The sequence below is a fragment of the Echiichthys vipera genome (assembly GCF_963691815.1).
Source record: "Echiichthys vipera genome assembly, chromosome: 10".
Classification (NCBI taxonomy): Eukaryota; Metazoa; Chordata; class Actinopteri; order Perciformes; family Trachinidae; genus Echiichthys; species Echiichthys vipera.
This window is the reverse complement of record NC_139835.1, coordinates 27,580,634-27,596,084: the sequence shown is the minus strand read 5'-3', so window position 1 is coordinate 27,596,084 and position 15,451 is coordinate 27,580,634. Positions and strand designations below refer to the sequence as shown.

At 40.4% G+C, this 15,451-nt stretch overlaps 1 protein-coding gene across 2 annotated transcripts in view; it reads right to left on the bottom strand.

The window, feature by feature from the left end:
* gdap2 (ganglioside induced differentiation associated protein 2) overlaps positions 1 to 15,451 on the bottom strand; it is an 82,882-nt gene that overhangs the window by 45,245 nt on the left and 22,186 nt on the right. For both annotated transcript variants that reach the window (XM_083922163.1, XM_083922164.1), the window contains exons 11-13: positions 15,011 to 15,150; positions 5,851 to 5,905; positions 5,000 to 5,143 (exon numbers count right to left, since the gene is read on the bottom strand). In XM_083922163.1, the coding sequence (XP_083778289.1) occupies positions 5,000 to 5,143; positions 5,851 to 5,905; positions 15,011 to 15,150 (339 nt within the window). The remainder of the gene's footprint in view (positions 1 to 4,999; positions 5,144 to 5,850; positions 5,906 to 15,010; positions 15,151 to 15,451) is intronic.

The window sequence follows — 15,451 nt, the reverse complement described above, 5'->3', positions numbered from 1 at the left end:
GTACATTCCTAAAAATATCATAATTAAGGATAATGTATGTAATACTTTTTCAATACCACATGTTTTAAAAACGACACCGTATCAACATAAGATAGTATCAGAGTATTAAAGCTATTTAAGAAGCAGATCTAGAATCAGATTTTAAACCCAAGGCGGCAAAGATGAAGTGAGTAAGAAACTGTTTGCAGGATGTATTTTGTATTTATTTTTCCTATTTTGTGCCTATACTTTCTTCTTTTTGCTGTGATATTCACTATCTTTTATTTTAATATGAGGATTTCATCAAAGTCTAAAATTCTGGTAAGATTAAAACCAGAACCAGTGTGAACACATACAAGGAGTTTGACTTTGGCTTCTTGTTTTGCTGTTAAAGTACAGACACAGAAATAGACACAGAGCTAAAAACCAGGACAACAAAGGTAAACATAAACACGCGACTACGCTGTACAGATACAAAAAGACAAAAAAACAACACAATTAAATGTTAGATAATAAAGATGTAGTTGTTAATTTAACAGGCGGCTTTATAGACAAAGTAGGTGGATATGATGCATACAGTGTATACAGCGATGCTTATGTTTATGTTGATAGTGATGACTCTAATGTAAAAGGTTTAAAAGTCCCTCTGTGACCAAAGGAGGAGAACAGAAAACTCAACAAATAAAAACAGGGAAAGTACAAGAGTGTAACGCCATAATGTCTCCTCTGGTCATCTGTGATCGACCTGAGTGCATATTCACTTCCCCTTCCTCCGTTTCTTCTCCTCTACTTGTTAAAATCGTGGCACCGTGACAACCGGACTGTGACGAAAGACAGTAATTATTGGACTAACAAAGCCAGAGGTGGGCACGAGGCTGGTTTGTACCTTTTTCGAATGGGAGGCGGCTGATTCTGTTCTTTATCTTTACAATGAAACGTTCCAGGAAAGCTGCGATTAGGTAACTCAAGCTCACCTGTCATTTTCTCAAGCTGCTTATCAGCGTTACTGGTGGTGTAGAATATCACTGTGGGGCCAAGTGTGTGTGTGTGTGTGTGTGTGTGTGTGTGTGCGTGTGTGTTTGCTTGTTTAAGCTCTTAAACTAAGTCCTTAAAGTATATTCTGTCCCTTTGAGAAGCTTTTAGGGCAGACACCGCAGGTAAAAGCATTGTTTTTCATGAGATTTTGCTTCTATAACATGTGTTTTTTTAGACTAGTGGAATTAAAACAACCAAAACACACATTTAGGTGTTTTATAATACTATGATTTGTCTATTTGTGTTTGCAGAGTTCTCTCTCCACTTCAGCAGCACTTAGATACACCAAACATTCCAGTTTCTAAACTATCTGAAGGTTTGATAGTGGGGTTTATTCATATATGATTGATATACAGATGATTCTTAAAGCTTCTTAGCTGAAAACAGCTGCGGCTGAAAATGACACAGAGCAGCGACTGTGAACCGAAACAGTAAATTATCTGAAATTTGCCATATAAGCTCTCTAAAGCTGCTATCATAAAAACATATATTACTCTATACTCTATATTTTATGATCCCAGCTTGTATCTGTGTATTAAGTGTTTCTCCGAACAGGCGACGTATTTAGTGAACAAAGGGAATCAGCATTCCCTGAACTGTAATTCAGCCCAGCAGAGCAAACTATTTCTGGGTAAGAGCAACACACAGGTGATGATGTGAAAGTTATCGCCCGGTTCACCGGCTGGCTGCAACGCTGAACGGGGGAAATGCATCATTACTGCAGCCTTAGAGGAGGCCAGGCCCTCGTGTTCACATACTGACAGTTAGATTCCCTGTAAGAGACGAAGGACATAAAAATAAGTTCCTGATGAGTGAGCGAAGACAGAGAGATCACTTGAACACTGGCATCGAGAGTGAAGCATCTCAGGACCACGCAGACAAACTAATAACATATTGCACAAATAATCTGTGCGGTCTGTAAGTATCAGAACGGTCTTGTCTTGGAACGATTCTCAGCTGTTTGCATCCATATTAGATGAACATTGTAGGAACTTTTTATACAAAACTCCAAGAGAGCTACGAGTCCTACATTGTTCACCCAATATGGATATTAACTAGTGATAGACCGATACATCGACGTGCGTTTTTTTACGTGTATCGGCCGATGCAGGCTGCTGCGTTCACCGATAGCTTTTCTCAGCATTATTTACAGACAGGCGTCCTCAGGCAGCTCCGTGTTGCTGGAGACGCCTTTTTTTTAAGTTTAATAAATGTTCCTTTATTTAAATTTGAGACTCGTAACATTTGTTATCATCATTATGTCATTTTTATGATGTAAATTGAGGGAAAATAAGTCGTATCGGCTCAAGAAAAGTCAGTCAGTTTGTGTCTAAATATAGCAATTATGGCTACAACAATTATTTTCATCATAAATTAATCCGTTTATTATGCTCTTGATAAATGTAATTAGTTATTTGGTCCATAAAATGTCGGAAAAGGGTGAAATATGTTGATCACCGTTTACCAGAAATCAGAAAATATTCACATTTAGAAATGACTTTAACTTATCAATCGATTATCAAAATAATTGGCGGTTAATTTAATAGTTGATCATTTATCAACCTTTGCTGCTCTAACGGCAGTGAAGAGTTGTGTTGCTGAAACACGGAGCAAATCTGGTCTTTGGTTTATGTAAACTACGTTCAAAATGAGGGTACCATGAAATCAAACATTGCTCTTTCCCCACGCGTCAACATGGTACGGTATATAGTGTATCAAAATATAGACTTAACGGAATGATTTACTCTGCCGCCAAAAAGAAATAAAACATGTAAAGGATTAAAAGACGGCGCAAAAATGACCCAGCTAAATGAAACCTGCAGGTCTACCTTCCTCCAAACTCTACCTGCAGCACGATGGATCCAAGAAGTCTAAACATTTTGTTTCCATCAAGTGAATCGACTAAAACGGATCGAGTTTTTCTAACACCAACAGATGAAACATGTTCCTTTAATGGTGTTTGTGGTTCCACAACTTTTGAACTAAGTCTCTGCTGATGTTCAGTTGTGCCCCGACATCTTGTTTCAGGCGTTCAGTGTGTCACCGCTGAAACAATGTCAAAGTCATTTCGTGGAAACCTGCGTGAATCCTGGCAGATGCATGAATCCAAGAGACACAATGAGACACATTTGCACCTTTTTATCAGCCAACACCAACTACAAATCACATGCCGGCCCATCACGGCTCATAGGGGAACAAACACAATCATCAAACAGATTTAAACTGGTGGCTTAAAGTCCGAATAATATTAAGAGTTTACAAGAAAAAGGTTTTCTAAAGTACAGTTACCGTTCTGTTACAGCCTTGTTACATCAAAGGTAGTGATACCAATGACTTCATTCAATTATCTTCACATCAGGTCCCACATTTCAAAGGGAAATCAACTCATAGCATCCTGGACAATCTCACTTTAATTGAGTTTGTAGGCTTACTGATTTATAGGTGTCATTTCAGGAAATGCACACACACACACACGCACGATAAACAAAGCATTAGCTGATTGTTACCCCGTTTCCCCGTCTCTGGCTAACGTCAATAAGAGGAACAACGTTAAATGGAGATAAATTAATAGTCTTCAGACGTTTCTTTCTTCTGCCACATTCCCTCTCTGCTTTGCTTTCTTCTAAAATAACTGATGAATAGTGTTTGGAACAAGACGCACATGGGTGTAAACATGTTTCAGTGTTTTGATCTGGCATGTGAGGACACGCTGAAATCTGAGAGAGGTAAGGTTTCTATTAAAACACAATACTCTGGCTATGCAGTATGTGAAACGCAATCTTACATCGTTACCACCTGCGAATACTATAGACTGACTGAGCCCTGGAAGTAGAGTTTTTGTCTGCAGCGTTTTTTTGTATTTCCAATCTTCAAACTCCGCCTTTATTTTGACCTCAACTACAAACCGGTTTCATGACTGCAACTTGCACGGTTGTGATGCTAACGCTAAATCAGGCCAAGGGTGTAAAGCGGGGTGTGTGTGTGTGTGAGAGACCGGCACAGACAGATAGACAGATATCACTGAGGACACCTGTGTTAGTTCTCACTACAGTAGGTGTCGCCAGGACCCACGCACGCCCACGCATGCACGCTTGCACGCACGCACCCAATACCAGCGTGTCTGTCGTGGCTGGTAATTTAGTCAGACATTGAATATGAGTTTAAGACATCAGAGCTCTTTAAAGCTGCACTATGCATCTTTTAAAGTAAAACCACAGTGTAACCAGGGTCCTTTATTTAAACGGAAATGTTTGCCAGATAGTAAGTGCATATTTTTCCATATTCAACTCAAACTTTGTGCATGATGCACCACCTCAGTAAATATCAGGCTCTCTCAAGTCCCACCACTAAGACCGATGTTAAAATACAGCAGCGTAGGCCGACACTATTCAGCTACAGACAGGAAGGTTTATTCCTCATCAGAAGATTAGTTATTGTTGCTTCAGCCACAGCCACGCTGTAGGGAGGGGTAGCATCAGTACTGACATGTCATTGTTTTCAAACCAATCATTTTACCTCTGCTGACTCTCTACCATCACAGTTTAGCTCGTAACTCATGACTGTGACTATGTACCAGGCTGATATTGAAACAATTACATTTCAAGGATCTTAAAAGTCTAAGTTTCTTCTTAGTATTATATTAATTTAGAATTTAATGTTTCCTTTTTTATATTCTGGAGATTCCTTCAAGTGCCACTGTTTGAGAACCAGTGTTCTAAGATAAATGAAGACCAACACCTTTCCATGTAATGTGATATCAGTGTATTGTTGTTGTCAGGTAAGCTGCTGTCCGCACGTCTAAAATGAGAACTTTAAGGATTTTGGGAAGTACTCAATCTTTCGCAATGATTTTATAGACATTCATAGATTTATACAGTGATATAATAATGAGGTGGTCATAGATGATGTGCCAAGGACATTATTGTGTGTGTACGTTATGGATTAATCTACATCTCTGTGCATTAGTGTTTGTTCTGCTGCTTACCCGTGCGTCATACTCCAGGACAAACGGAGGAATGTCCACCTGCTCCGGTTTGATGCATGTGAAGAGCTGCTGCAGGTTGTCCAGGTAGCGAACCTTGTCTTTCATCCCCGACACGCTGAACGTGGTGAAGAACCACGTTGAGACCTGGAATGACCCCACAAAGACCGAACTGAACACAAGTTTCACAAGCAAACAGAACCAGATTAAGACCAAGTCTAATGAACCTTTAATGATCCCTAAGGAGAAGTTTGGCAAATGGAGCAAAAAGCACTGCAATTCCAGTAAACGTCGAGGAAACAGAAACCAGAAAGCACTCAGACGGAGCGCATACATCTCCGCCAAGGTTGCAAAATTCTCCGGATGTGAGTTTAATAACAGAAAAATATTTTGATTTTGCATCTTGATCAGGATTTGCGTCTAAATACACAGATTTTTATGGATAATTCCTCATGTTGGGAATGTTTGGACAGAATTATTCACAGTTTCAACACAGCCATTTAAAAATGATCATGTGGCTGTAGCGGACTACTTTTACGGGGCTGATGTGGTGCAATTACATCCATCCATTTAACTGCCTTTATCCGGGTCTGGATCGTGGGTAAATGCATTGTGCAATAGTAAAAGTCATGGCAGGCTATGTGAAGTAGGACACAATTAGACAAACATTGCCAACGTACAATAAAACAACTTATACAACCCTCTGACGACTCATTATGCTTTTATTGCTACTGCTGAAATATGAACGTAGAGCACTTAACAGGAATATCTACAATGATTTGACTCTGTGGGCCTGAATAAACAGCAAACGGCTGACACTGCAAATATCAATACCTGACGGGACAAACTCTTACCTTCGAGCGAAACGTCGGATGTACAAAGTAGAAGGCCTTTAAATTCTTCTTAAACCTGCAAAACATAAACCTTGAGTAAGAAACATAAAGTATTAATCCACTAGAAATACAACAGAAGTAAAACAGGTTTGTTTGGGGTGAGGTTTCGTATCTGACGCGATGAGTGTTGTATGCTACACAGACCAGGCATTTGTGATTTGTGATATTGGGCTACATAAATAACGTAGATTATGACAAAGATGAAGTGAAAAGGGTTTGTCCTCTGACAGGGGAAGACAGACTGTGTGTGTGAAGTCACTGTAGTTGTGTCCAAAAATCACAAACGGTCGGCTCTGGCCCGTCCGTCAGCAAGGGAACATTTTCCTCATAGCTTCACACAAGAGCCTGAAATCAAACCCTATTAAAACATCTCGTTTTCCAGATTTATGGTTTTTCTAATGTTTCTGAAAACTAATTCAATAAGTGAAAAAGTAGAACAACAGGCCTTGACAAGTGATAAGTCCTCTGATATAACACTTTTTAGATCCATATTTTTCTTAGTTTTGTGCACGTAGATGGGGGATATTTGTCCAGCGTTCCGCGCAGCATCGTCAAAATTAAATGGCGAGTGAAGATGAAATGCTGTCCACGGATTTTCTGTCTGATTTAGGCCAGGGCTCTGAATTTCTTTTTCTTTCTTTCTTTCTGCCTCTCAAGGACATTCACCTCTAAATGTTGAAGTTGTACTCCATCAGATTTGAGATGTGTTGTTTCTAGCGGCCCCTGTGGCGGTAAGATGTAACTGCAGGTGAGCCCGTTCTTTCAGAGCCTCCATCTTGTCACGTTTATGGTCACTACGTGTGTTGACAATTTTTTGCTCTTTTGTAAACTTTATTAAAACACATTCACCTCTCTACTTCCAGTTCGTCCCCTATACTGTACGTTACCCTCTTAAATCCATACATATATATGCACACACACACACACACACACACACACACACACACACACACACACACACACACACACACACACACACACACACACACACACACACACACACACACACACACACACACACACACACACACACACACACACACACACACACACACACACACACACACACACACACACACACACACACACACACACACACACACACACACACTACAAGACTCCATAACCATTGGTGACGATCTAGCCTGCGTATGTCAATACTCGGAAAAAAGGCAAGTAGAAGAGCTCTCATTAGTGGGTCATATGATTGATCACCATTATTTTAACTCAGTCTCGGAGTGGATGGAAATAGTACAACTTTAAAGCCACGTTTGTTTCAGGCTAGAAGGTAAACCTGCTCATCTTCACTTAGACTTAGATCCCTTTAATCCTGACCAATTCTCAGTCCCTGCTGAAGCTAAACACCATTCAATGCTGCCACCACCATGGTAGATATGTTGTGTTTTGGGTGGTGTGGCGTGCTTGTTTTGTTTCCGGCAAACATATAAAGTTCAAAGAAGTACATGACGCTTCCTGCTGCTATTGTCACTGTTACTCATATATACTATCACTAGTTTAATAAACTATAAAATTTGTAGCTGTATCGTAGCTGCTATTGCCACTACTCATCATTGATCATGTTTGCCACCATAATTATTATCATTTTCATATTCTGTCACCTTAGCTGTGCTTGTTTCTACTATTCTGCTGTATTAACTGTCTTAACATATACGTTATATTCACATTACTATAAATATTATAGTTACTGTTAGGCTTTGCTTGCATCTCTGGAAGTGTGTCTGTCTGTCTCTCTCTGTCCATCTGTCCGTCTTTTCTCTCTTTCTCTCTCCTTTTCTTCCTCCCCAACCGGTGCAGACAGATGTCCGTCCTCCACAGAGCTGGGTCTGTCTGACGTTCCTGTCTGTTATAGGGAAGGTTTTCGTTGCCACTGTACTCTACAGAGGAATTGTTGGGTCTATGTAAATCATAAATAAGTCATTGAGTGTGGTCTTTACCTACTCTGTAAAGTGTCCTGAGATAACTTTGGTTATGATTTGACACTATAAATAAAATTGAATTGAATTGAATTGAATCTTGGTCTCATTTCACCTTGAAACATTTTGCTACAGGGCATCCGAATCCAAAGTGTTGTTTTTGTTTGTTTGCGAAGAACAAATGAGACTCACTGTGGCACTTCTTCAGAAGATGCTTCTCTCTGACCACCCTGTCATTCATACAGGCCACTTTGTGTAATGCTTGTTGTCACATACATAGATTGACCAGCCATGAAGACTTGTAAGTACTTCAAAAGTTGCTGTTGGCCTCTCGGTAGCTTCCCTGATGAATATCCTATATTTGTAGTGACGGCCCGATCTAGGCCCTGCATCGGTGATGCCATATTACCTGACCCGCAAGATGGTTTGTTACACAGAACCATCTGAAAAGCTGTCGTTTGAAACGGTTTGGAAAAGGAAAGACTGTTTCAAACATACTTGGCAGATGATTAGATGAAGCATCTGTGTATTAAACTCATACTGAAGCCCGTCTGGGGAAGAGTGAAAAACCTACTTTCCTTTGAGAAAAGCCTTCAGTGAGTGTTCTTTACTCTCTTTTAATGAAGAAAAACTCTCAGATTCTGATAAAACTGAGACTTTTGTACCTTTCTCCGAACTTGTGACTTTCCACAACATCATCCCAGTAAAGAAAAAGACCTTCATGTTCTTCAAATTCTAATTATATGAAGTTACCCCGACTTTTCCTCCAGTGCTGCCATGATATCACAATTTGCCAACATTAGTCCAACATTTTGGTTCTTGACAAGCTTTTGTAAGTAATAAGTAAAAGCAGGATTTCCATGGATTTCCTCCAGCATCAACTGCAGATTCTGATTTCTGAAATGTTCTGGATTGGACAGACGTGTCAGTGGACAGTGTTAATTACCACAGCTGCCACAGTACAGTGTACGGTACTGCACTAATCAGAACTAATCCGATGTCAGAATCCCATTTACTTAAGTTAACTTGTCCCTAAGGTTAAGCCAAAGAAACTGCTTAGGAAACTCATTTTAGCCACTTGACTCCATGATCTCATTCCCTGAGCTCATGTCCAGAGGTGAGGATTGAAATAGACTGGTAAAATGAGCTTCACCTTCAGACAAAGCTCTTTTTTACCATGACAGTCTGGTTCAACACAGCCAAAACCACAGATGGTGTACCAATCCAGCCTGTCAATCTCACAAACCCTCATGGACCCCATGACTCAGGACTCAGTCCCAACCAGCAGGGAACAATTCGCTACTATCTGGGAAAGTACCATGAACACAGAGCTGGAGGTGCTGCTGACCCCCACATCCGAGCCACTTCACCCTCGGCTGCAAACCGACACAGTGCGTGCTGAAGGTCTCGATCCAATGGAGCAAGAAAACCACATCTTTGGCTAAAAGCAGAGATGCAATCCTGAGGTCACCAAACGAGTAAAAGCCAGTAAAAGCCAGTGTCTCCCTCATTATTGGGAGAACGCTCTCAGATTCCTTGTTTTGAATATTGGAGCCACAGTTTGCCAGTCAAGAGTCGCTGTCATGCCACACACACAGTGTTGGTCTGGCTGGGGAAAGCTGCATCTGTTAATATAACACAAAACAGTTGGGAGAGAAAGGGAGGAACTCTATCTTTGACTTGACAAACTAACTCAGAAGTAAGTATTACATCATAACATGGGGCTTCTGCTCAAGTCCAGCGCAGGACCCCTAAGGGGACCAATAAATGATCAACATCATCTGTCTCCTACAGAATCGACATCTGGATCAACATATCCCCATTATAACAAGACAGTTTTGGAAACTTTGTGTTCATGTTTGGCGTTTGTCTGCTGGTTAAGTTATCTGGAGCTCACAATGCATCTGCGGCCAATCAATAGCTCGATGGGTTGAACACACCGGGCATGCCAGGCCAGGGTTAGTGGTTCCAACACTGCCTCGCCAAAACAAAACAGAGGGAACTGCTTGAGAAGTGACTTAGGAGTTGGGGCATGAGTAGAAACTGTAAGCATTAATAAGACTAAGAGATGAAAAGTTGTGTTTATGGGAATTGTGATCCATAAACATGACCTGAGAAACAAAGATATTCATGTTTCCTGCCAGCAGAATAAAATTATGGTATCGCAGGGAAGGGTTTGACTCGATTGGGACTACCTTGCCCCACAGTGCAGTGAGATTCATTATAGTTTGGAATCACAATAATGATTATTTTAACAGATGAAAATAGGGCTGTTCCCTCTTAGTCGGCTAATCCCTCCGGCCTTATGTCGCTCTCTCACCTAGAGTTCAGTGGACTCAGTGATGACTAGAGTTCAGTGGACTCTGGGTGAAGTTGCATTGTTGCATTTTTCATTTAGTTTGGTTTCCCTTAAACTGCACTGTTTGCTTTTTTAAGCAGACCAAACATGTCAAGCTAAACACTGTTAACACGGTCGATACGGCCACGTAGATAGCAACGTGCTTGTTAGCTTAAAAAGTGAAACGATGGAGCAACACCACATTTATGTAGTCTTTGGGTTTTGCTTTGGTGTTCTTATCAAATAAATGTCAGAGGAACGCAACCATTTGGAGCAGCGAGTTGTCGAGCTGTTCAGTCTTTACCAGACCAGTAAGACGGCACAGAAGGAGAAGACGGGCCCTGATGAGAGCGAGACTACGATGTGTTTTACTTGTTACGCAGAAGACAAGCCAGGTAAGGTCATAATACAGTAAGTTGTAGTTATTGGCGCACTGTGTTTTGGTTCAAAACCTAAATTTCGTCCAATTTTCTTTCACATCTCGAACCGCACCAGGATTCACATGCACGCGAAACGAGACCCATGTTTTCGCTTGTTTGGTCCACTCCAGATTTCAGCTGAGCTTTCACACTTCCCAAAATCAACCGGACTATCCGCAGAGATGAACCACGGTCGCTTAAAGCGCATTGTAGGCTGCATTTTTGTGCACTTGACACTAAAGCAAAAACCTGATCCTATTCAAATCTGTGCACATTTGATGGTAAGTTTATAGTTTCTTCTACCAATGACTGCTGATTTCTTATATTGTTACTGAACTGTTGCTCTGAGGTATCTTTGTCTCTTTTTGCGGATTCAATTGTCAGTCTGGTTGAATCATTGTACGGCGTTTTGTTCTCCATGTACAGACAATTTGTAAAGAGGACTTTCTGCAACCTAAAGAGCCTAAAAAAGTCTGACTGGACTGGACCCAAACAAGCTCTTGGTTGTTAAACGGTTTCTAATTTGGGACTCAACAGTCCACCTTCTCATAATAAGGTTTCGTGAGCCAAAGCTCAAATTTGCAGAGACTTTGCAGAGACTCTAAATAACCTTGACATTTAAAGGGAATCACACCCTGAGCTGCAACTCAGTCATGGTTATTGTGAATGGCTGAACGGGGTTTCCCTGTTCTGATGAAAGTGGAAGCTGAATGAAGGTGTTTTCATTCATACTTTTCCATTTTGCGTAGCACTCTTTTTTGTTAGCTCTCTTAATTCTCACTTGTGTCACTAAAATAACCAGAGGGTGACTTTTACAGCCTTTGGGCGCCAAAAGTCTAATGACACATAAAAAGGGCAAACATGAGGAATAGGTTCCTACATCTCAAAGTCTTGAGGGCTTAAGTGACTGAAGTTTCCACACAGACAAAGGTCGAGAGAGGTAATGGCGAAACCAACTGAATGACCACTCTCAGAACGTAATGAATAGAAGAGAAACACGGTGTGTAAAGGGTGCAAAATGACTGCGTGGAGTTTCCCACTCACACAGGAAGCTTGTTTGGTTGTGGTTACTAGAAACTAGAAAGAGTTTCTCCTTAAGTACCTTCCAAGTTAGAAAAATACAAAATATATCACTCAAGTACCCGACAATTGAACTAATTCCTCCTGTTTGAGTAACATTTGTTGTTTCCAGACACAGTTGTGTGTGTGTTTGCCTGTAAAAACTTTATATTTGTGATCTGTTCTTAGAAATTACTTGCGTTGGATACAAACCGGATCACTGCTTTGTGACATTATTCACTAATTAAAGCGCAAAACAGACTTTTAGTTCTACGTAAATGTTTCTAATTATTAGAAAGATGACAAATAAACTCATGGCTTTATTTAAGAGTTTTGTCCTATTTTAGAGACAGCTCAGGCATGAGAATGAAAACTATGTTGGGGCACAACAGTTGATTATATTCTTTGTATTAATTATTTTGAATCTTCAATGGTACTTAAATGATCAAATACATGAAGTGCAGTAACAAGTACAATATTTCCCTCTGAGATGTCGCGTATAAGTAAAGTATAAAGTAGAATAAAGTTGAAATACTCAAGTTAAGTAAACTTGAGTAAATGTTCTTTGTTACTGGTTTAGAGTGAAACACTAAATGTAAACACCTGTTCTCTATTTAAATCACTTTATTTGGAGGTAAAACAGAACGTGTTGGAACCTAAAATGGTATACATAACAAACAATATCTGTACCATAAGATAACGATGCCTCATTGCAAAGGAAAATGGTTGCTGTGAATAGTCAGTCAGGCGATAATCAGTCGGTGTGTAAACTGGGACTGATGTTTGGTTTGGGTAATAACTCCTTTTTTCTCCAACTAAATAACCTTGACCTGGGTTTTTAACCAGCCTGATCATCTGACTGCTTGTGTTTTTTTTATTTTCTTTGGGCTAAAATGCCATTTTTTACACGACTGCACCTTTGCATCAAACAAGCTTATTATTCTAAACAGTCTTCTAATCTAGTATCTTTGAGAATTCAAGGTGTTCAACTTAAATCACTGCGTTTCAGTGTTAAACTGAGCACAAAGACCTGTTTTTTATATCTCTCCCATTGAGCTTTAATGAAATAGAGCCGTCAGACCTCACAGTGAAACAGAGAAGTGCAATGTTGGGCTGTTTATCACTGTATGAGTGGAGTATTTGATGTGATAATGCGGTGTACGCGTGGACACAGCATTTTAAAAATCTGGAAATCTGGAATAAAAATAAAAACAATCTTTGAAGTTAAGCTCCAGGTCTGACTGCTGGACGGCATCTGTTGGCCGTGTGATGCAGCAACACTGACAGATTACCAAACACATGTTGCAGAAACATTTTTCAAGTTTGTCTTCAAATATACGTCGATGGCTCTATCGTGCTTTTAAAGAGAATTATTACTCGGCCCTCGATTCTGATTGCTCACTTAAGACATTTTACGGTCTGTTGCTAAGTATAACAGACTGTTGCTATGGGTGCAGTCCTGATTCAACTCAATTCAATGTTATTTACAGTGTCAAATCATAACAAAAGTTATCTCAGGACACTTTAAATACTAGGTATACACCACACTCTATGACTTATTTATGATTTACATAGACCCAACAATTCCCCTGATGATGGATGACCACATCCATCATGTCAAATGAGTTATTTCTTTAGTACGTAGCCGTACAATAAGCGGTCATTTTTGCGAGTGGAACCAGGACAGGGTGATCCAAGGCCCAGAAGCGATTAGATTCTGCTTATTGTCAGATTATTTATCAATTCCTGATAAATTTTTCTGTGTGGAAAAAAAGGCGCCTTCCGCAGATTTTCAGCATCAACCCGTCTGTTTGAACACAGTGAAGATGAAATGAGAGAATAATTGTACAACTTTTTGAGGTTTTCAGGTTTTTTAAAGAAGAAAAATATGCTAAACTGGCATGTGCGGCCCAAAAGCTTTGGATAATTTCTTCCTCTGCGCCATGACTCCTTCATAATGCAAGTTTCCAACAGAGTGTGAGTTAAATGTCATTGTTTTAAAATGAAAAGTGTGTTTTTGTTACTGGTTCTGAACTGAAACCGGTTCACGATTCCTACCCCTACGACTGGGAAGCTACAGAATGATGTAAAAAGTTAAAAATAATTAAATAAATAAAAATAATGGACCTGAAATCTAAAGTGAGTGGGTTATTGCTTCCTTAGTTTCTACATTCTGCTTTTTTACATTTTGAATTTGCACTTTACTGTTGTGCATTGTGTATTTTTGCACCTCATTGATCATTTTTACCGTCTATATTTTTGTTTTTTATTTGAGCTCTATTGTTGCATTTTGAACACCAACTGCTTCACAATAATTTCCCTCAGGAAAAATCCATCTCCTCTTTTCTCTTCAGCAGTTCTTCAGTGTAATGAAGCGCTGAAGGCCCATTCTTCAACTTAAACAAATACAACATCTGCCAACCGCTCGTTCAGAATAAGAATCTGCTTTCAAATCTCTGAAGCCTTTGATTAAGGCCGAGTCACAGTTGATACATCACATCAAAAAACAAGCTCCAAGTTCGGGTTTCCTGTTCCAAATATGGCGGCCAGATTTCCAAAACCCACGGCGAAACAAAAAGAGCTTCAACGCTCGTTTTGCTTTTCCAAAAGCCTGAACACTGTAACCTCGGCAGTGTCATACTGAAGCATGAACAATGTATCTGAAGTTCAATGCAGCTGCAGAAGTCAGAGTCTGAGCCAAAGGAAGGCCAAACGAGGGTCAACAGACAGCCCAGCCTCACAGAAGATGTTGCATTTATCATATCCAGCTACAGATTTGACTGAGGAGGCACGAGAGAGTTTTCATTTTGCATTTCTACATTTCAGTAAGTTAGCTCGACGTAATCTATAAACAAAGAGAAAGTGCCAGGGAGCTGTCAAAGCCTGTTGTTCCATCTGGAGGACGTTTCTGGGACTTTTTGTATAATTTCTTAGACGCAGTTCTGGCTATTAAAGACAAGAGACGTGGCCAGTTAGTTAGCCAAATGACTGCACACCCAGAACATACAGCACAGAACATTAAAGTCGTGCCCTTGTGTGAGCGGGAGGTTAAGGCAACAAGAGTTTTCTTTTATAGACGGTCGTTGACAGAGCTGATGAGAAAGACTAAAACAATGGGAAATGAGCCAATATGTAATTTCATTAGCTCTCTATTTGACTTCAAAGTGACCTAATTGAACACACATGTGGTGCTTTGATCCAAAATGATAAAAATATTATTACAAAATGTTGCACATCTAATGCTGTTGGTGAAAGGTTTAGATTATGTCCATGTGACCTTTTGTCCCGTCCATGCAGCCCTCCCAGAGGACGTTACTCAGAACCGCTGTTATTAGCTCAGTTTAACCAGGAGTGTAAAACCTCAGACTCACTTGGCGTCCACGATGTCGTAGAGGTTCTTGAGGAAGTCGGAGTCCAGGTGGTTGTGCTCGCCGGTCAGCGTGTGGAAGTAAACCATCACATATTCCTTCACCGTGATGTGGTCCATCACGTGGATGAAGTAGAGCAGGGCCTGCACACACAAGCACAGACTGCATCAGTGTGAACACACTTTTGTGGCCCTGGATGCTCCAAAATGTTCTGTATATTATTTTACAGTTTTATATTTTGCTTTTAAATTCACTATCACTTGGTTTAATAGCTGCTTTTTTTTACTTTTTGGTCACTCTTGTGTGTTTCATACGCAACTTAGGGCGCACTCACACTGTCCTTCCGCACCGGGCCAAAACCGTTTTTTCGGGTCAAGCCTAGTGCGTTTGACCAGTGTGAGTGCACCCGCTCCGCGCATAACTGCGGCCCGCTGGCTGCCACGG